This window comes from Harpegnathos saltator, unplaced genomic scaffold (genome assembly GCF_003227715.2).
Source record: "Harpegnathos saltator strain DR-91 unplaced genomic scaffold, Hsal_v8.6 scaffold285, whole genome shotgun sequence".
Lineage (NCBI taxonomy): Eukaryota > Metazoa > Arthropoda > Insecta > Hymenoptera > Formicidae > Harpegnathos > Harpegnathos saltator.
The window spans coordinates 265,491-286,621 of NW_020230078.1; the positions used below are offsets into that span (position 1 = coordinate 265,491).

General features: G+C 48.1%; 1 protein-coding gene across 3 annotated transcripts in view; it reads left to right on the top strand.

Annotated features, from left to right (window-relative positions):
- PH4alphaEFB (prolyl 4-hydroxylase subunit alpha-1) overlaps window positions 1-18,248 on the top strand; it is an 88,326-nt gene extending 70,078 nt beyond the window's left edge. For all 3 annotated transcript variants that reach the window (XM_019845681.2, XM_019845683.2, XM_025299567.1), the window contains exons 4-11: window positions 12,726-13,048; window positions 14,941-15,108; window positions 15,291-15,463; window positions 15,682-15,948; window positions 16,157-16,381; window positions 16,464-16,529; window positions 17,292-17,457; window positions 17,530-18,248. In XM_019845681.2, the coding sequence (XP_019701240.1) occupies window positions 12,726-13,048; window positions 14,941-15,108; window positions 15,291-15,463; window positions 15,682-15,948; window positions 16,157-16,381; window positions 16,464-16,529; window positions 17,292-17,457; window positions 17,530-17,624 (1,483 nt within the window). In that variant the 3' untranslated portion in view covers window positions 17,625-18,248. The remainder of the gene's footprint in view (window positions 1-12,725; window positions 13,049-14,940; window positions 15,109-15,290; window positions 15,464-15,681; window positions 15,949-16,156; window positions 16,382-16,463; window positions 16,530-17,291; window positions 17,458-17,529) is intronic.
- The last annotated feature ends 2,883 nt before the right edge of the window (window positions 18,249-21,131 follow it).

Sequence of the window (21,131 nt, forward strand, 5' to 3'; positions counted from 1 at the left end):
GTAATTCGACTCCGCTGTATTATTTTGGATCGTGTGAAAGTTGTTATCGGTTCACGCCATAGCCGTTGATTAAACGCTCGTCGGGGAAACACCTTACGCGATATCGCGATGGCTTCGATGTCGAACATGGAAAGTAAATCATCGAGGCACTTACCGTGGCAACATTTTCCTCGTCCCGTCTCTCTCAAAAGCGTCGTTAAAGCGAAGGTGATTAAAGAAGCCGAGAAACATTACGAGAAATCCCGCGATGGCTCTCTTTCTCTCTCCCACTTTTTCCCCCGAATACGATTGTCTTTCTCCTTTTCTTTATCTTCCCGCGGGTGCGATTTGGCATGCCGCCTGATTCGATACCGATGCCTCGCGACCATCATCCCGCGGATAAGGGGAGAAATGGAGCGCGAAGAAATAAGAGTGGAGCGAATACATTAAGATCAAATCCCGATTCCACTGAAATCGGCAACACTCGTACCGAGAAGATAATCGTAAAGCTGAATCCTAAGATGGCCAGCTCCATTTGCGAAGCGTAGTTGAGTGCTTAAGAAGCAGAAAGGAGTAAGGACCGAACTTATGACCGTAATCAGCAGAACAAGCGCCACAATTTGCAGAACAAAGCACGCCGCGGCGCGAGGGATCGCTGTAATTTCGCACAAACTATTTGTAACGCCCAAGTGAAGATTGTCAAATGTGCACGAGCGTCGCGCGTTATTTCGCGCATTTCACTTCGAACCAATTTACCCATCTCTGTCTCTCGCGAACGATCGCGTGGATTTCTTCCGAAGAGGAAAAACGACCTCCCGGACTTTTCAGACATCCCTCCGTCGCGTCTCTCGGCGACGATATCCCGTCGTAGTTAACTCGTTCAGCAAACGCGGAGCGTGATTAAATCCAAAGGACAGTTTAAGCATCTCTCTCCCTCCCTCCCTCCCTCTCTCTCTCTCTCTCTCTCTCTCTCTCTCTCTCTCTCTCTCTCTCTCCCTGTTTGTTACAAACGCAAGCTCGCGAGCGAATCGCACGATACGCTCGGGACAGCGGAAAAGTTTTCAACAACATTTATGTAGGATGCTCCCCGCGCGCGGAATTTAACACACTGCTGTTGACTACGCGGTCGCTCTCGAGAAAATCCTGTCACGGACACTCGGCGCGAGAGCGGCCGGCTCGCAACGATTTGGCTTGGCTCCGCTCTCAATTTCTATGGCCATTCAAAACTCGCCGATTGCAATCAGATCACGCGACGGTCATTCCGCGCGCCGGACCGCGCATATGCGCCGAATTTCGCCTCTCCGCGAATTTCGTGCATTAATTCCGGATTAATCGGCGAGCTCTCGAGCGCGCGCGGGACGGACGGAAGATCCTTTTAGCGAGCTCGTAGATCGTCCGGAGATATTACCGTCGTCGTTGTCGCCGTGTAACAATGGTATCGAAAAAAAGCACGCGCGACTCTGTCACCGGCAATTTCCGCGGCCCCGACACGGTCCTCATTGTTGCGGAAAATATGTGAAAATTGGTTGCGCAAAAAAGCGCCAGTCTTTTCACGGAGTAATTGCGCATTTTCGAGGCGGCTCCGAATTTCGACGAGAACGCAGAAATATTTGGCTTCGATTTGAAATTATTCGGCCCGTCTGGCTTTACAACGTTTCGCCATCTCACAAACAGTCTCCCGGTGATATTTTTACGATCCTCTTGCGAGATGACCGACAATTCCCCGTGAACACGTCGCATTTCGTTGTCGGTGATTCCGCGATTGACTTTGAAGTGTATCACGTTCCGAAAGTGATCGGTCATGTTACGTTATCGGGATGCGAATAAAATTCGCATTACCACTACTCGGATTTTCGAAAGCAGTCCCAGATCGCCCATCGTGGTCTCTGCCTGTCGTAGTTCAATTACCAAAATTCGTGATGAAAATTATTCACGACGAATATATTATCGATTGAACGGTTTCCCTTCTACCTGCCGATATTCGCTCTTTTTCTTTTTCTCTTTTCTTGCCCCCTCTTCCCCAATTCCCTCTTCCTCCCTCTCTTCCTCCCTTCTCCTCCCCTCTCTCTCTCTCTCTCTCTCTCTCTTTCTCTCTTCCCCCCTCTCTCTATCCCGCCAGCACATTCCGTTTCTCGTCCCGTACGTATATGTTCAAAGTTCGGCAATTGCAATCCAGTCACGTGATGGCCATTTCATACGAGTGGAATTCGAAGGCACACAAACACATAGAGACATACATAAAAGTGAACATATAATGGACACATACGCAAACCGATGGAGATAACGTACGTATATGTACGATTCCCGGATTCCCGTTTACATAGTGTAACATATATAGTGTACATCACACGCGCACATCCGCGCACCCACCCACACACACACACACACACACACACACACACACACACACACACGGGAGAGACGCGCCTTCGTGTCCGTCATCTGCGTGAATTCATCAAAAGTGTTTAAATATTACGCACGCGGCTCAAGCGACTGGCTAAATAAGCGTGAAACGCAATTTTATCAAATGGCAAAACGCGTACGGTTTACATCTCATAAAGATTTATTGCTTCATTTCGTGTAATTTAATAAAACCAACATCTCGCATCTCGCGTGCTGCAAATAGTTGTAAATTAATTATACCGCCCTTTTGCGCCAACTTTACAAGGCCGCGCAATTCTGCCCTGCAGAAATAATCGCGCGCTTTCCAAAAGTCCACTCTTACTTTCGTGCTCTGTAAAATGCAATCCATTGTATCCCTCGTTAGAATTTATATTCATAACTCTGGATACATATATATATTCAATTATAAATATATCGGTAAAACTTACTGAAGCAAAATCAATCAATAGCAGCGACTGTTCCCGTCATTGATGCAGTTTGCGAGCGTATATAGTGACATCACACGCAAGGAGCATAGGAGCTGCTGATTTCATCATCGCGAACGCAAAAGGTCGGTTTTGGCACAGCATTTAGCGAATTTATATCTCCTTAATCCTGCTCCCACACAGAGAGAACGATTTAGTTGAATCTGACAAATGCTTATTTGGAATAGTCGAAATAAATTTTTTGATTGATCGAACAAAATTTTGTTTGACGCAACAAAAACATTTCGTTGGAACTAAGCTGCGACAAAATATTTTTGTTGCGTCAAACAAAACTTCGTTCGATCAATCAAAAAAATGTATTTGGACAATTCCAAATAATCATTTGTTAAATTCAACTAAATCGTTCTCTCTGTGCACTAATCGAAATCGGTGAGACACGACGAAACGGAGCAGCAAAGCGTAGATATTTCCACTGAAATCGGTGAATATTCACTGATGATCGGTGAAATATTCCCGGAGGAGAAGATTTGAAATCATGTGACGACGAACGACGAACTAAACGCGCCTTGGTGGAAGACAGCAGAATTTCTGAGTCTTAGAATATGGCTAATGAGAAATCCTGTTTCCTTCGGTCGAACCAATGTTTGCTTCATTCATCGTCACATTAACTCGACTCGTCTTTCCTTTCCGTGCTCTTTTTACTGATTCCGATCGTAGGAATATTTTTGTCGATTCTCTCTCTCTCTCTCTCTCTCTCGAGAGAGAGAGAGAGAGAGAGAGAGTATAGATACTAAACGGCTGTTTATCCCGCTTGCGAAACAGACCTTACGAGGTCGAGGGAGCGTTTTTTCCATCGCGTTCAGCCGATATCAGCCGATATCGCGCAAGTCGCTTCCCGGCGATAAGGCCGACGCGAGACGCGCGTTTTGATCCGTTATCGCCGATCGTACAACGCCGGCGGGACGTTCCTCGCGTACGTAACATCGTCGGAAAGTTCGAGATTTAAGGGAGAGACGAGCCGGATTGAGAGACGCGCGAGCACCGGAAGCGCGCCGTTGCCGGTATTAATAATCGCGATTACGGCGTGGTACGCGGTGACCGTTCAGCCCTCCGCCGGGAGCGCCGGTGTAATTGGCTCCGATAAGATAACAAAGTTCTATCACAGTCGTCCGCCCCGTAACTATTTGCTTCTAATTAACCGTTCGCGCGGCGATCGATTTCTTTTTACCGTCGATTCGAGGGAACACAGTAGGCGAGCGCAAAAAGCGAAAGCCTCCCGCCGCCTTTCCCGCTCGAGTATTCTCATTCAGCCGATACTCGTTATCTTTAATTAATTGCCAACGGCAGTCGTTGATTTTTATCGCCGTAGGCATGACCGCCGCGTCTCTACAGATATTCGTGGACAGTATCATAAACATAGAAGAGAGAGAGAGAGAGAGAGAGAGAGAGAGAGAGAGCGAAAGGGGGGAGGGGGAGAAGGCGAAAGGAAGAAGGAGAAAAACGTTCGGCACATGACGCTGTTTTGTCATGCGGCTATTTTTCTTGCCGCAAGGAATGAACTGCTGTTCTCACGTAAATGAATTTTACGAACCGCACGGTGCGACGACGTATTAAAAAAACTGGAATACGCCGTCGTTGTTCCAGCGACTCTTGGAATCGCGAATTTTCATTCCGGAACATGAACACGGAAGCCCGCATTTTTATTCGAGAAAATTGTCGACTTCAACGTCGGCGCTCTTTTTCTCTGTCTCTAAAATTTTAAGTTTAATTGATAAAAAAAAAGGAGGGAAAAAATGCGGAAATAATTAAGAGGAGACTGTGCATTCGCACGTGCACCGTTCAAGCATCACGTGTGATCTATATTTAATTGTCCGGTAATTAGAGGAAACACGATTGGAATTATCGATGAAATTCCGGCAATATTTCTGCTTCTCGCGGTGTGCGCCCCCGAGAAATCGATCGCGCGGTATGCGCTGCGTGAAATTCGACCCTCCCTTATCCCCTCACATCCTCCTGCCAGGTGACTGCGATATTTTCCACCATAAGGCTGAATATTTAACAAGCTTAAAATTTTTCGATAAAACTTCGTTTATTTACGATAAAACCCGATCGAGTTACCCGACGGTGAAGTTACGCGCACCTCGAGCGGACGGAATCTTTCCCTTTTGTCTCGGAGATTTTAGCCGTCCCGAACGGGAAGATAATGAACGTAAGAATCTCAAGAGCTCTTGATTATACGCTTTGTGAATCGCGATAAAGGAACGCGAGGATTCCTACAGTCTCGCTGTATTCGATTACTGTGCAAATTACCGTATCCGCCGTGCGACTTTCCGAAAGAGGAGACAACGGCGACACACGGAACAAGCGAATTCAACTGGTTGGCGGTGATCGTTTTTATTATTTTATTATTCGCAGTGCGAAACGCGCTGCCGAAAGACTCCGAATGAGCGACAAACCGCAGGGAAACGCAAAAAATGTGACTTTGTGGAAACAACGAAAACGACACAAGAGACGTGTATCGAGATTACTTCCTATACGAAAGGACTTCTTTCTCACCTATCCCCCCCCTCTTTCCCTCTTTCCGTCCGTCTCTACCGTCGTTTTACAGCATTTTTTAATTGTACGTCACTACTTTCGCAAAGCTTCCAATTGACAAGTACTAATTGAAAAGTTGGGTGTAACGGTGGCCCGATCAACTTCCCCCCGAACTCGAGAAGATTAATCCCGAAGTTAGGATACAGTTTTTCGAAACTTTGATTAATCTCCTCGAGCTCGCCGTGTCATTCTATTCTTCAGCTTTTCTCCCCGGCTCCATTCCAATTTTTCCAAGTACCTAGTCATGCGCTCAAATCGTCCCCCCTTTTTCCCTCCGCAACCAAGTGGGTGTCGCGTCGTCGGCATTTTCGATCGCGTCCGCGATCGAACGTTCTCTCGCCGTCTGTCAAAACGGAAATTTTGCACGCACGCGACGTTCCTCTGCTCTCTTCTCCTCTCCTCTCCTCCTCTCCCCTCCCCTTTCTCGCGAGGCCCTTTCAATTAGCGTCGATACACGAGTATTACGCCAGGTAATACCGCTAACAGCAGATCGGATCGGGAGACAAGGCGCGGCATAGAATTTACGTATCGAATCGCTCGCCGATGTAGCGGCATCGAAGATGCGCAACTACGTGCCTGCGTGTATACGCGATCTACGTGCTTTGCCTTCAGGCACTTGACAATATCTGGGACGCGTATTAGCTGTCGCCGTCTCGTATCCTGATATACCACGACCCCCTCCTCCCCTCCCCACATGCACAATATCGCGTTATTAGTACGAAAATTTACACACGCGACATTCTGGTTGCTATCGTTAGCGTTAAACGCGCATCTAAGCGGCCGAAATATCTCAGATACACACGAATATGTTAGATCGCGCGAGGCTGGGGATAACGCACGTGAGATTCCCGATGAGAGAGGAGAGAGAGGGGAGAAAGACAGAGAGAGAGAGAGAGAGAGAGAGAGAGAGAGAGGCCGTGTTTTTTTACTTGCCGCAAATAAAGACTACGTTCCGCGAAATATAGGAAAAACATCGATAACTGGCGTTCTCGCCTGCTGATTTTATCAAGGTACGCGAGGATTAAACGTAAGCAAGTAATGTATGATAATTAAAAAATAAGTAATAAATACCCCATATATCTGAATATTTGACGAAATCTGCACGAGAGCGCTGGGAAAATTGCCGGAGTGTCGGCTATCGGACATTTCGCTCTGCGTCCCTCTCGTCCTCATTATCGAGTCCGTTAATGGTCTCGTTGCTTTGTACAATTGATTCATCTCGGGACGCGTGACACGCTCGTATATTATACCGGATTTCAGCCGGCACCGTTTAGCGGCCGTGCCAAACCGGCTGACTCTCTCAGAGTGACACACGACGCGCGTTTCTCTGCCTCCTTTCAGCATTTATCTCGGCCAGCGTCCTCGCGGGCGTCTGACTCGTGAAGAATTTACCGCGCGGAATCGAGGCCGTTGAAAGGTAACATTGGCCGACCCCGTGCGCGCAGCCTACGAGAGGCGAGCCGGATTGTCGCGATCGCGAAACGAGAGAGCCACTAGAGATTCATGATTGTCATCCAGCTCGTTCAACTACGCCGCTCACGTGCCGCAGCAGCCGGCCAGTGTCATTGTCAGCTTCAGCCGACCAGAGGATGAAAGGAGTTGTATCGGTTGTATCTTCATTGACCACCGGCGGAGCGGCGGAATCTGGCTTCTGGAAGCGAACGGAGGAGTCGGTACGCCGCGGTTTAATCCTTAGAGCCCATTGCGCCGACCTCGCTTTCGCGGCTGACTTTTGCTAATCGAGTTTCCCTGCACCGGACGTCTGTCTATGTCGCAGACGAGATTCAAATCCCAAACTTCACGCGCGGTGAATCGCTAAATTTTCCGCGGAGGTTTGATCAATCTGGACTGCATCCTGGAGAAGAGCGGTACGAGTTGAGACAATTTGACACGTTAGAAACGGATAGCCAAGGTACATACGTTTAGTCGACGTATTTAGTGATGTTTTTGGATTTAACTGTTACGGCGGAAACTGAAGAAGCGGAGACGCAGATGAGTCTCTGAGATCTCCAGCTATACGCAGCTCCAGTTGTATATAGAATTTCCTTGTCGCGTATCTGAGAGTAATTTTAGTTTGTCTGAAAATCTGAGTGAGCGAGCAACAACAGTTCGCCGTTAATTTTTCCAGGCATCAAACGATCCCGGAGATTCTTTCTTTCTATTTCCCTCCCTTATTTTCTTCTTCATCGCGCTGTGATGAAGTCGCGTCTCCGCAGTGTACGAAGTAAATCCATAACACACAACGGTAAATGTTCATGCAAATCCTCGGCGGCTGCCGAGGAAGCACCGGAAGTGACTAAATGACGATCGCCATTATCCTCGCGAGAATTTCACCGAGAAGGGTGTTGAAACGCTGAAAAAGGGTAGCTGAGGGATAAGAGCGACAGGTTGGCGGTATCCCACCGTCGCGTCGCATCGCATCGTATGGCGGGCTGAAAGCTTTCCAACTGGGCGACCACTTTTCGCCCAGTGGTGGATTTAGCAGATGTGCTATCCTGAGCGCGCGCACAACAGACAGACGGGGAGGATCGTCCTGCCGGTGTTCATTATTGATGGAAATACGACTCTCTGATAGCGCCATTAACCTCGTTCACTCGTACACGGAGCGGGCAAATAAGCACGTGGAAAACAATGAATGATAATTACGAGCATCGCGAGTATCCGCGATCAATAAAAGCGAGACGAGCGAAGTTTCGCCGTCATCGTCGTCGTCGTCGTCGTCGTCGTCGTAGGAGATGATTGTGTCTACCCTGCGTTCTTCTTTCTTTCTCTTCTTTTCTTCTTGCAAATATTTTTCTTCCAACGACTTGTCGTTGTTTTTTTCGCAACGAGCGCGATGGACAGGGCCCTAAGGCGCGTCGCGGGATCCGCCACTGTCTCCCCCGTTGCATTCGTCCGCCGTGTGCACCGAGCTATTCCATTTGCGTGGGTGACGCGGATGGAGAAAAACACCCGGCAGCGTCATGGAAACTGACCGGAGGCGGTGGCGGCGGCGGCGACGGCGGCGGCAAATACGACACAGAGCAGCGCGGCCGTTGTTCATGAAAAATAGGAGGGAAGAGATTAAAGCGCGAGGACCCACCCGGGGAGAGAAAGGGAAATGTCCTTTCCGACAGACACGTCGGGAATACAGCCGTTGATTCTCTTGCGGCGAATTTAACAGTAAACGCGTGTTTTAATAATGCCGGAGACGTTTAATAATGCCGCGACGAAACATATCCTGCCTCCCGGCTGGCCTCCTGAAACGCGAAGCACCGCGGAGAGCAACGCTGGAGCAACGCTGGAGAACCTGGGCCGCAAATTCCGGAGAGAGGGCAGGGAGGAACGAATTCCGGGGAGAGTAAATTTCCAGATTCGCGTAAACAACACTCAGCGTCCCTTTATTTTAAAACTCTTCGCTCCCCCCCCCCCCGCCCCTTTGCCCTCTCATTCGCTCGTAATTCAAGAAAGTTAGCGCATCGTCCCGATTTCGGAAGAAGAAATCTCGAGCGTGAGGTATCCGTTGCTGAAGTTACAAAGGCGCGCGCGTTGTGTCGAGAGCAGCCTGGCGCATACCCCAGTCGAATGCGCGCCGGTAGACTCTTCTTCATTCTCTCGTTTTCGTCTCGTTCGCGCGAGGGGTGCGCGGCACGTCGAGCATGTCGAAGGGAGAAAAGAGACGAAGGTGAAGCGGTCGCGAGAGGCGGCCGCCGGACCGAACGATCATCTCTTCGAGGCGCCGCGTAGCGCATCGCACACGCGCGTATCGTTAATTAAAATCTGTCGTCGAAGCGATGGGACGCGCGCACGCGCTGCGAAAACGGCTGACACGACAGGCAGAGAAGCCGGGAACGGGTGAAAAATCGCGCTAACGAGACGGCTTTCGTTATTGACTGCGAGCTGGATGCGATACAAAGAACTATCGTTATCGAGAGAGAGAGAGAGAGAGAGAGAGAGAGAGAGAGAGAGAGAGAGAGAAAGAAAGAAAGACCGTGCCTGTCTTTCGCACGATGCGCGCGTGAACGCGCCGCCGGGGGGCCGCCGCCGCCATGTCGTTTTTAATAGAGCCCTCCGCGCCGTATCGACGTGTCATTTATTCGTTAGCGCGCGCGTGTGGCGCATTCTCTGTTAACGGCCGTCTCGAAACGCTCGCCGTTGCGCGAGCTATAGGAGTCGAGATAACTCGGCTCGCCCGTCGGACGTTGACGTTACCTCGTCGCCGTGAAAGGGCTTAATCTTCGTCGTGCGATTTAGCGACACACTTCCTGGCTGCGATGTACTCGGCGTCGAAAGGAGATATACGATTTCCCTCTCCCTCCCCCCCCCCTTAGCCCCGCAAAGTTTTCACCCTCGAGTGTATGTGTCGTTATTCGGAACAGAAACATCTCATGGTCGAATATGGTAGATAACTTCTTCCGGGGGTGCGGAAGGTACTTGACACACGTAAAGTTAATCAGCGGCCGACAGCGTAACGCGCTGAGTTGCGAGGATTTGCTTGCGAACGTATTTTCGACGAAATAGTCGTATATTGATATACATGGAAGTTGCGCTGACAAAGAATATCAAGATCTATCTCGAAGTCGCCTCATTAATAACAGGATGAAGAGAAAACGAAAAAGAAGAATGCAGCGTGATATTTCACCGGTCTTTTCTTTTCAGCAGCACGAATCTTCTCTTGATACAGTGAACGTCATTATCCTAGGGAGAGAGATCGCTTCAGATTCCGGTGCCGGGCGCAGGGAGTATCTCCCTGATAATGCGTTCTGTTAATGGAGTTACCTCGTACCCTCGAATGCACCGCGGCGCAAATGTATCGCGTGTGATTGGACGATCATACCGGGACTTTTAAGACCCATCAACGGCATCCGGATATCGACGGTTCGGGTTTATCCCGGTCTCGCGATCGCGTAACGAGTGCCGACGCGTAAGAGTGGTAGCACTTCGCGAAGCGCCGCGGTAACGCTCGCAATCCGCGGCAGCTGCGAATGTCAGGTGCGAGCGGCGCCGCGGAGGTGAGAGAGAGAGAGAGAGGTGTTGGAAGTCACACGCACCTGCCGCGTTTATTCCCGTAATTTATACGCCTCGTCATTTACCTCCGGCTAACGATCGACCAATCGCGACGCCGATGGGAACGTAGCAGGCAAGCCGGCCCTTTTATCTCGCGTTTGTTTACGATTGGCTTCGTTGTTTGCTCCGCGAAAGTCGCGCGCGCGCGCGCGCGCGACCCGGCAGGCGGGGGACGAATTTGAAATTATCGGCCTTGTTGACCTATTTATCTCGTGGCGCGATCGGGAAAACAAGTTCTAAAAGCGACGGAATATAAAGAGACGCGAAATCGAGGCTTTCGGATACGATCTCGGCTTTCGAAGGTTAACAGCGTGACGTTAAGTCGCGATACGGCGAGTCTGGAAGGGAATGAGGAGAGAACGTTGCGATTCCTTCGAACAGTTCGAGTTTTCGAGTAAAAAGCGCGCTTTTTAAACGAGACTATGAGTCATACATGAATCTACGTTGCCTTACACGTGACCTGACTGTGTTTCCCTTCGTGCTTGTTCGATTTATCCTAAAAGTGAATTTTATCTCTCGACGGCGGCCATGATTCATAGTCTTTTGCGAGCGCCTCACGACGAAGAGAAGCGAGTGTTCGGATCGTTTACATCGTTCCGCTTGTCAGATACAGGATTATTACAGGGAACAATGTGGGTCTACTCTCTTTCTCTCTCTCTCTCTCTCTCTCTCTCTCTCTCTCCCCCTCTCTCCCTCTCTCTCTCTCTCTCTCCCTCTCTCTCCCTCTCTCTCCCTCTCTCTCTCTCTCTCTCTCTCCCTCTCTCTCCCTCTCTCTCCCTCTCTCTCCCTCTCTCTCTCTCTCTCTCTCTCTCTCTCTCTCTCTCTCTCTCGGCGAACTTTTGCTGTATCTCCAAATTCAATGCGTTGTACTTTCGTAAGAGGAAAGAATCATTAATTTCCCCCCGGATGTGACACTCGCAAGAAAGTTGATTTACGCTTCTCCCACGGTGACCGGTGCACTTCTATCGCACTTGAACGCGCCATCGGGAGTGTCTCTTTCGACGGACCGACGGTCTGTCGTGATACGCGGGGAAAAAAGTTTCGTCTCGGCTATACATTAAACGAATCGACGGGAACATCTGTTCCGGAGATTCGCGGCGCGAGATAAGTCAGTCGCGTTTCTCTCCTCTCTCTCTCTCTTTCTCTCTCTCTCTCTTACACTCACTCACTCACTCTCTTTCTCTCTTGAAAGACATCCCGCGTCTCGAGCACTGTGCAACGTCGAGGACAATGGTGTCGCCAGGTGTCGGAAACGTCTCTGTCGTTTGCCGCGAAGTTGATATCACGATAGAATCGCGTCCCGATTGTAATTGGACGGCGAGTCGCGCGGAATACTGCTTCTCTCTCTCTCTCTCTCTCTGTCTGTCTCTCGCACGCGCGCGCGCGCGCTCTCGCCCTCCTTCTCATTTCCTCCTTTTAGATAAGAAATCATCGTCGTCGCCGTCGTTGTCGTCGTCGACGCCTCGTCGACCGCGCGACTCTGAATTACTTAACGATCGCGCGGATACCGAACAATTAATTGCAGAACTAAGCGTAATGATTGCGAGCGAAATTCCCACGACTGGCTCGACTTGGTTACACGCGAGGCAGGTCAATTTCGCGCTCTGGTGTTGGTTGTGAAAGCGCGCGTCCGCGGCGGTTCGTGTCGGGCACAAGGAACAGGGAAAATCGGATGGAACAAAGCGCGCGAGTTCCGCAAAATAATATTGATTACTTCAGCATAAATTATTCGGAGCCGCGAAAGAGCCCGCGGCAAGTCCGCGGCTAATGGCTGCGGCTTCGATGCAACGCAACCGCGCGCGCGCGCGCGCGATCTTGTCGCTGAATTTCAACGCTGTTTAGGGACTGATTCAGCTGAAATTCGCTGTTCGTGACAAATTTCTCACGTCGTCGCCGACGACGACGCGACGTAGCTAGCGCGCGCGAATTGTGCAAAGAGACCGACTGAATAATCTAGGAAGCCTTCAACTGCCTGATAAATTATTTCACGCCATTAGAAGTTGCGCGAACTGCTGCGACCGAATGTGTGGACTTAACACCGAAACTATTTCCGGTGTGCATCCCGCTGCAACTGCGAGACGAGACGAGACAGAGAATCGAACGGATGAAACGACGGACGGAGGACGAAATCGCGAGACTGAACGTGAGAGATGGACAGGGAAGGGGGAGAGAAAGAGAGAGAACGAAGGAAGATCCATCGTCTATCGCGGTTTTTCGCTGTTTTCCGAACGAACACGTTTCGCTCTTTCATTTTTTCTTCCTCCTTTTCTCTTGCAGGAACGTGGAGGATTATGCGAGGGAACACGAGGAGGCATCCAGAAACATCCAGCAGTACCTGTCGAATCCGATAAACGCTTATCTGCTGGTGAAACGATTGACCACCGACTGGAAAAGAGTCGAGGAACTGATAACCGAGGACGTCGGCAAGTCCTTCGTCGCTAACATCACGAATTCCAGGAGCGACCTAAAATTCCCGACCGACGAGGACCTCAATGGCGCCGCCGTCGCTTTGATGAGGCTACAGGACACGTATAAGCTCGAGACCGCGCAGGTTGCAAAGGGTGTCCTGAATGGTGTGCAATACAGCACCGGATTGACTGGTACGTGTAACATTCCTGCTTCTCCTTCTCTCAGATGGTTCGTGCGATTCTATTTACACCTGCAATCCTTACGCGACGCGAGTAACTCTGCGGATGAAAAAAAAAACTCTGCACGAACAACGTCCCGATTCTCACCGTGAAAAAGCGAAAACAAAATCCTGTTCACGCTCATGGAGAAACGCACGGACGATTTCTCCTCGCGTCGACCGATTCGATCGTCACGAGCCGTCGGAATTCGCGGGCGATTGTTTCTCGCTCCGACGACGATAACGACCACCGGGGCGGAGCGCAGCGGTTCACCGCGACGTCGCCGGGCGCAAAAGAGTATCACGATAAACAACAAATTTCACAACGCACACTTTACTCCCCGCGTTATGGAGACGAAGGAAAGAAGAGAACGCGGAATATAATGCGTATAATACAGCCGACGGCCCGGGAGTTTTCGCGGTGAGAAGAAAGGCGGAGCGGCACGACTCGCGGCTCGCGGGAGCAAAATTAATTAACAGACTAACTTTTCCGACGTCGCTGTGGCCGCGCCGCGCGCTTCCCCGCGAGCCGGATGAAAAGAAATCCCACTCAGAAACGCACTCCGTGATTCTGGGAGCCTCTTGAGAGGCGTTTACCGAGACGCGATGGATGCACCGCACGCGCTACGCTGGATTCTCACTCTGTCCGTCTAGGCGGCGACAGCGGGCAGTCCGTGGATCCTCCGTTGAAACAATCTCCCCGTGTAGAAAAATTAATAGGGCTCTGGTAAGGGCCTGATTATTTTTCCCTAGGTTAATCAGGTTACATTAATCAGGTCCTACGGGTAGATAGACAAGGATCTATAAGATGTGTAAAAATAGTTTAACGGGTCCTTATAAGGCAATATTATGAGGGCCTTATAAGACAATATTAATAGAGCCTTATAAAGAAATATTTTTATTATTGCTTGAGTAAAAATATTCGTTCTTTTCATTCCAAGAAATTTAGATCGTAATTTCTTTATTTCTTTATAACCTTATTAGTATATAAGAAATTTTTATTTTAAAGATATAGTATACTTTAATTTACAATAAAATGTAGCATTCTTTACATATAAAAATCCTGCTATTGTTCTTATTAAAGTTTGCTACGTTTCAAAATGCAATTTTGATACCCCTAAATTTTAGGTACCCCTAAAAGATCCATCGCGGGGCCTGATGTGGTAATAATGAAACATCCCTTTTTAGAGCATCTTTACTTTAAGCCTTATCGGGGCCTTACGCTTCATGAGGATAGCCCTAATAATTTTTTGCTCGGGTCGTGTGCGCTTCCGCGTTGGAATATTCACAGTATCCGATCACATCTCGATTGTTCCAAGTAAAAAGCAAAAATTAGACGGAAGATTAACCCCTTGTCCTATAATATCGTGTGAGACTCGTGATATACGATACTTTGCGGACCGCGACACAAATATAAGAAATACAAGTGAGACTCGTGGTTGAATTTTTACATATTTTGGTCAATGTTCTGCATCTACGATTTGCGTTTTGTGACTTGCGATTTAAGACATTAAAGATGCAATGTTATCACCAACTTCGGCACGTGCTGTCGCGATTTAAATCATAGCGCAAGGGATTAACGGACTCGGCTCACAGAGAAAAGATTTGAATAACGCGACAGTGAACGAATCAAGTACGGGTTGCTCGATGGGAACAGAATCCCCGGTGCTTGTGAAGCGGACTCGACTCGAGTGACCAGGAACAGTCGTGCTCTCGTCAATTAAACCGCGCGCTCGGTTCGTTCACGATCAATCCAACCGATCACTCTTCGCGTGACAGTGGGAATCCAGTCCCGCGTCCGGCGACCTTGCTCCTCTTCTGCCGCGCGTTTCTCGCGTTACACGCGATGACGATTTCACGTTGCAGCGAGCGACTGCTTCGAGCTGGGCCGGCAGTCTTATCACAATCGCGACTACTATCACACGGTGTTGTGGATGCAAGAGGCCATGGACCGTCTGCAGGAGGAACAGAACGCCACCACCACCTCGAAGCCCGACATCCTGGAGTACTTGGCGTTTTCCACTTACATGCAAGGTTCTAACCCCTGGGTATTATATATGCATGTCGTGGGACGCGTGTTTGGGGACGGGGGGCGGCGGAAGGGGATGTTTTTAAAGAAACAACTCACACTCGCGCTCGGCACTCGTGCTGTCCCTTAACGCTAACATAACGGCGGGCCGTCGCAAATACGTTATTCCATCTTTACCGTCGACTAGGTAACGTCGCCCGCGCTCTGAGCATGACGAACGAGCTGCTCGAATTGGTGCCGACGCACGAAAGAGCGCTGGGAAACCGTGCGTACTACCAAAAGGAGATCCAAAGCAAGGCCAGTCAGTCGAAGAAGAAGCGGGGTGAGGACGGGCAGGACGACACGGCGATACCGGAACAGGTGAAATCATTATTAAATCGTCCGGATTAACGGCTCTGACTCTCAACCCGAGGAATTAAACGCGTTTAATGCCCGTATTTTAGGAAAGATCGTTAAACGGCGAACTGGAGGAATTTGTTGTCAACTTGTGTATACATATATATGTATTTTTTTTTTTTTTTTTGAAGATACATAATTCTGCTCGCACGAGCGTATATAAAGTTCATTATTGCTTGCAGAATTTCACTGTCGCTGAGGAAAGGGTGAAAACGTGGGAGGAGATGACGGAGAGGGAGAGATACGAGATGCTTTGTCGCGGCGAGGTATCTATCCCGCTGGAGGTGGAGAAGAATCTCAAGTGTCGTTACGTTGACCGTGGAATTCCTTTCCTGAAGATCGCGCCGTTCAAGGAGGAGGAGGCTTATCTGGATCCCAGGATAGTTTTTTATCACAACGTAATCTACGATGAGGAGATCGAGACGATCAAGCGCATGGCGCAACCCAGGGTAAATATATTCGAACACGTAGCGCGTAATGAGGGTATTGGCTGTCCCGCGAAAATTATCTCCAAGCTGAAACGAAAATATCGCTGCTTCGCCGTCTACCCCGCAGCTCCTCGCCCAGCCCCGCCATTTGAACAGCGCGTCTCTCTCGCGATGCTCGCGGCGAGATTGTGGGGATTCCTGAAGTAACAGCGATTGCGTTTGTTTGCAGTTTAAGCGCGCCACGGTGCAGAATTACAAGACCGGCGCCTTGGAGATTGCAAACTATCGAATCAGCAAGAGCGCCTGGCTGCAAGAACACGAGCACAAGCACGTGGCGGCAGTGAGCAAGCGCGTGGAGCACATGACGAGCATGTCCGTCGAGACGGCCGAGGAGCTCCAGGTCGTCAATTATGGCATCGGCGGCCACTACGAGCCGCATTTCGACTTCGCTAGGGTGAGTCGCGCTCGTGCAGCGCGCGATTTCTCTTTTCTTCTTCCACGATAAATAACGACACGATTTTCCTGCGCTTTTCCAGAAAGAAGAGACAAATGCGTTCAAGAGCCTTGGAACCGGCAACAGGATCGCCACGGTTCTATATTATGTAAGTGTTCGACGATCCTGCATGATTTATTTGCAAAATGGGTAAAGGACCTTTCTGTTCAGAATAACCTAATCTACGACTATATCTACAATTATATGACGGCTATTGTGTCTAGCGATAGATATGAATATATTGAACTTTGAACCCTGAATCTTGAACCTGTCGCTAGGCACAACATGACAGCCGTCATATAATTACAGATTAGATCATTCTGAACAAAAGGTCTTTTATCATTTCGCAAATAAGTACACAAATTTTCAAGTTATCAATTAAAAAAGCTTCTAGATGTGATCATTTTCAATCATTAATAACTTAATAACTATTGCGATTTTTGCAAAATGCTACTTGACTTTTCTTCTCAGTTCGATCTGATTAATCTTCACAATTTTTCGTTTCCAAAAGATCCCGGACACCCTGTATGTAGTTTATTTATTTTTATCCCCGATAATATTTAATAATATATTATATATACTTGTAATGATTATTTATTTATCTGTAACAATGCTGTATCAACTTTAGCGCGGTCCGAGTTAATTTCAGACGTTACAAATTGATTTTTCTAACAACCGAACGCATGCAGACTCGTGACTATTTGCTCGTTATTATTTTCTGTTTGCCGAGACAATATTCATGAATATGAATATGGGTTGAGGACCTGAATAACATCCGCAAATGTGTGCACCCGAATATCCGGCTGTAGAAATACCCATGTTATATCGATAGTACTAGTTCGTAGTGGCCGACCGTGGCTGTTATTTGCAGATGAGCGACGTCGAGCAAGGCGGCGGCACCGTGTTTACCGCCATCAACATCTCGCTCTGGCCGCGGAAGGGCAGCGCGGCGTTCTGGTACAATCTCAAGCCCAACGGCGAGGGTGACTTCAAGACCAGACATGCCGCTTGCCCGGTGCTCACGGGATCGAAGTGGGGTACGTTAAATAAAAGCGAACTGCGTCGTATTGGAGTTTCATAAGTTACACATTATTTTCTTCGCGTTGCAGTTGCGAACAAATGGCTGCACGAGAGAGGACAAGAATTTCACAGACCCTGCACGCTGGAGAACCAAGCGACGGACGAAGTGGACGTCAGGCATTGAAGACACCAACTTTCGGCTTTGATCGTGACGGAAGATCAATCCGAGATAAGACCAAGGCGTACCAAGATACTCGGCGGCGAGATCGGGGGGAGGGGAGGAGGGGGACTTTGAGTTCTGACGATTAAAGAGACACTATTGAAGCGGCGACTCCGCATCAACGGACACGCGGCACGAGAATGTCCTTTGAAAACGTTCATTCGAATGCGTTTCGGTCCGCGTGTAAAGAGCGACAGTGCAATTTAGCATAAGGGATAAGAGCAAGCCGCGTGAGAGATCGTCGACACGAACGTCAACGGCATGGTTCCGCGCGTACGCGCATTTAATACATCGTACAACCGCAGTTAAGTCGTATATATACATACGAGACGGATTTTGCTTTCTGCTCCACCGCTGGAACACGAATCCTCGCATTTACGACAGCGATTAATGTTTCTTCGTAATCTTCGAGAATATATCGGAACAACCGCAAGCCAACCAATCGGCCGGTCGAAGCCGTGGCAAGCGAAAAGCACCGCGAGAGGCAGCAGCGACTATTCGAACAAGATTAATCGGCCGCTTTGTTCCCCGTGCGCTTTTCCCTTTAGAGCCAAAGCCCCATAAAATGGAGATTACTGCCGCTCGAAGCACACGGCAGTTGCAGTAACAAAGTTACTCTTTACAGAACGACAGATACGCCCGCGTTTTTTATTTCGGTACGATCCAGCACTGTCTGCTGCGCGCAGGTCATATTGCCTCGCCGTTCGTCCACGGCAAATTTTAACGTAAAGAGCTGTTTCGGGTTACTGGTGCGAGCGTTGCGGCGAATATAAAGCTGAGAGTGTGAAAAAAAGCAGGCCAGGTTTGGCGCGGTAACTTCTGTTCGCGAGAGAGAGAGAGAGAGAGAGAGAGAGAGAGAGAGAGAGAGAGAGAGAGAGAGAGAGAAAGAGAGAGAGAGAGAGAGAAGGTGAGGGGAGAGAAAACGCAGAGCAATTTTTAAACGGGCTTTCTGCGGTGAGGGACGAGACTCGCTTCGCCGTTTGCTGACGCGCGTAATGTTATAGAGATGCCCACGGAGGTAGCCGGTACACTAAGATATTATTATACACTTCATAGCCAAAGCAATAATAAATTGCACATGTTCTGGCCAGTCTCCTCTTATCGTAGATATCGTAGTGTGAACATTGTAGAACAGCGGAAGAGCGCGATGTGTAACCATTATTATTAGCCCGTAGGGATTAATTGTAATTTGAGCGTGTGATCATTACACGCGACCTTCTTCGCAGTCGCCGCGTCTCGACACCAACGTTTACCGTGCAATAACGAGGGTGTAAATAGCGACGGCTTGGTGATGGTCCTGTAATAACGGTCCGATCGGACCGGACTGTATACGAGTAACGAAAGGATGTGTAAAAAAGAGAGGAGGGACTTCGACGTAGTCCGAGGGGGTGTGACACCGCGCCTCTTAACAGCGGTGATGTGTAGTATAGGGTATACGAGGATAAGTGACGCGCGACACATCGTATTTAAGACCGCTCAACAGCGCAGCGATGCTCAAACTGTCATCCTGAGATTCGTCGTGAGTCCGCGCTCTTCCGATTAGCTCCGAGAGCGTTGTTGTGAATTGCGAGATGCGCTACGTGATAAAGAAGTTCGAGTGATAAACATGCGATTAAAGGGTTTGAGAACCGCTGCTCCGTCAAATTCATACGATCGTGGACGTTTCGGATATCCACGATTCGATTGTTAATACTTACGCGCCGGTCCGCCACGCTGCCGTATGAGTATAATTAGCGTCACCCGTGGTCGGAATTTTAGACGAAGAAGAAGAAGAAGAAGAAGAAGAAGAAGAAGAAGACTGGCTATGGTTAATTGATTGGCACAGCCGCCGCCGCCGCGCACATATGTTTCTAAAACTATGCCGTACTTTTTGTACCGCGCGAATACTTTTATCCAATTAAAAATATATTATTAACACGTAGAAACTATATATTTATTGCCGGATAAAACTGTACAACCGAATAATCCATCTCGCATATCCTGCACTCACGCGTTGAATAAACATGTAATACGATACAATCGTTAGAATCGTTAGACGTTGAAAGGTCGCAACTAATTTGTCTGTCGTCATTTCCCACTTTCGTTGAAGATCCCATCTACGAATGTGGTAATTTTTAGATTCCATCGGTTCGTATCGATGTCACTTTTCAGTCGTTCTCACGCTTCATACATTTATTTATCAGGCTAAAATCTGTACAACACATACTTACAACACATACAGATACATATTCGTTTTGAAAATTCTTTCCTGAAAAGTAAATTGTTTAAATCTGCGAAATGAAAATGTTGATTAAGTCACTACTTAGATTAGAGTTAAATGACTTCTGGAAAAACGAATATTGATTGAAAAATAATGAAGAGAAGGTCGCATCAGTGAATCTCACGATACAATATACCTAGGTAAATTTTGTAAAGTGTATTTTATACCAACAATTATTTTATATCCATTTTGCGAAATGTATCGTAATGTTCTCTTAAATTTGTCACTTAAAACGGCTACTAGAAAAGCTAAGTAACGGCGACAAAGAATGCAAGATGAAACAATTCTAATCGCCTTATTAAATGCGTGCGACTGATATCATCTATCTATAATTGTGATTATCACCGTTTTGTTAAAATAAAGGAAATAAATAAAATGAGATTCATCGCAAAAGTATATGTGACTCTCGCGAAACTTATCATTTACTATTCATCGTTATCGGTTATACTGCCGAGTTAATAAATTACTGATTTATTTCACAGATACAATTGTGACATGTAATAAATATTTGCAAATTTAAATTCTAAGAAATCTTATTTCCCATAAAAATGTTTTAATATTTTTTCGTCCGTAGGCGGTTGCGAAACAAGTGAGCGTTGTCGCGAGGCGCGAGGCCAACGTGAACGCGGCAACACTTGCCGTGCGGCAGAAGTTGATCATAGACATAGGAATATAAGGACAGAGCATAGGGCTGTATTCATAGTCAGATCTTATATTTAAGACCGTCTTGAGTACACGTTCAGATATTTTGTAGCCAATGAAATGATCTATACAGCATCTGAAGATGGACTTAAGACGATCTTAAATATAAGACCGGACTATGAATACAGGCCATAGAGTTGCTGGGGGATAACCATTGCGGGACGGTGCGACGAGGTAAACTGTGCCTAAATCTAATTGGTGGATGTGCCGTGTGTAAGTATTTGATACATACATAGATGTGTATGAAGTTGTGTTTGAGTGAAATTATGAAAAAAAAGACACATGCATAACCTCTGCAAAATACTATCAGTGTAAATGGTTCTTATCATTTTGTTACATTTACTATTTTCCAGTGACAGCCAAGTCGTTGCAATCACATGCTCTGAATATGCGCACTACTATAGCCAATGAAACTTAGGCACAGTCGCTCCCCGCATTTCAGTACAACTCCCCTCGCCAATCTTACGGGCTTATGCTCTGTCCCTATATTCCTATGGGCCAGAGCACAG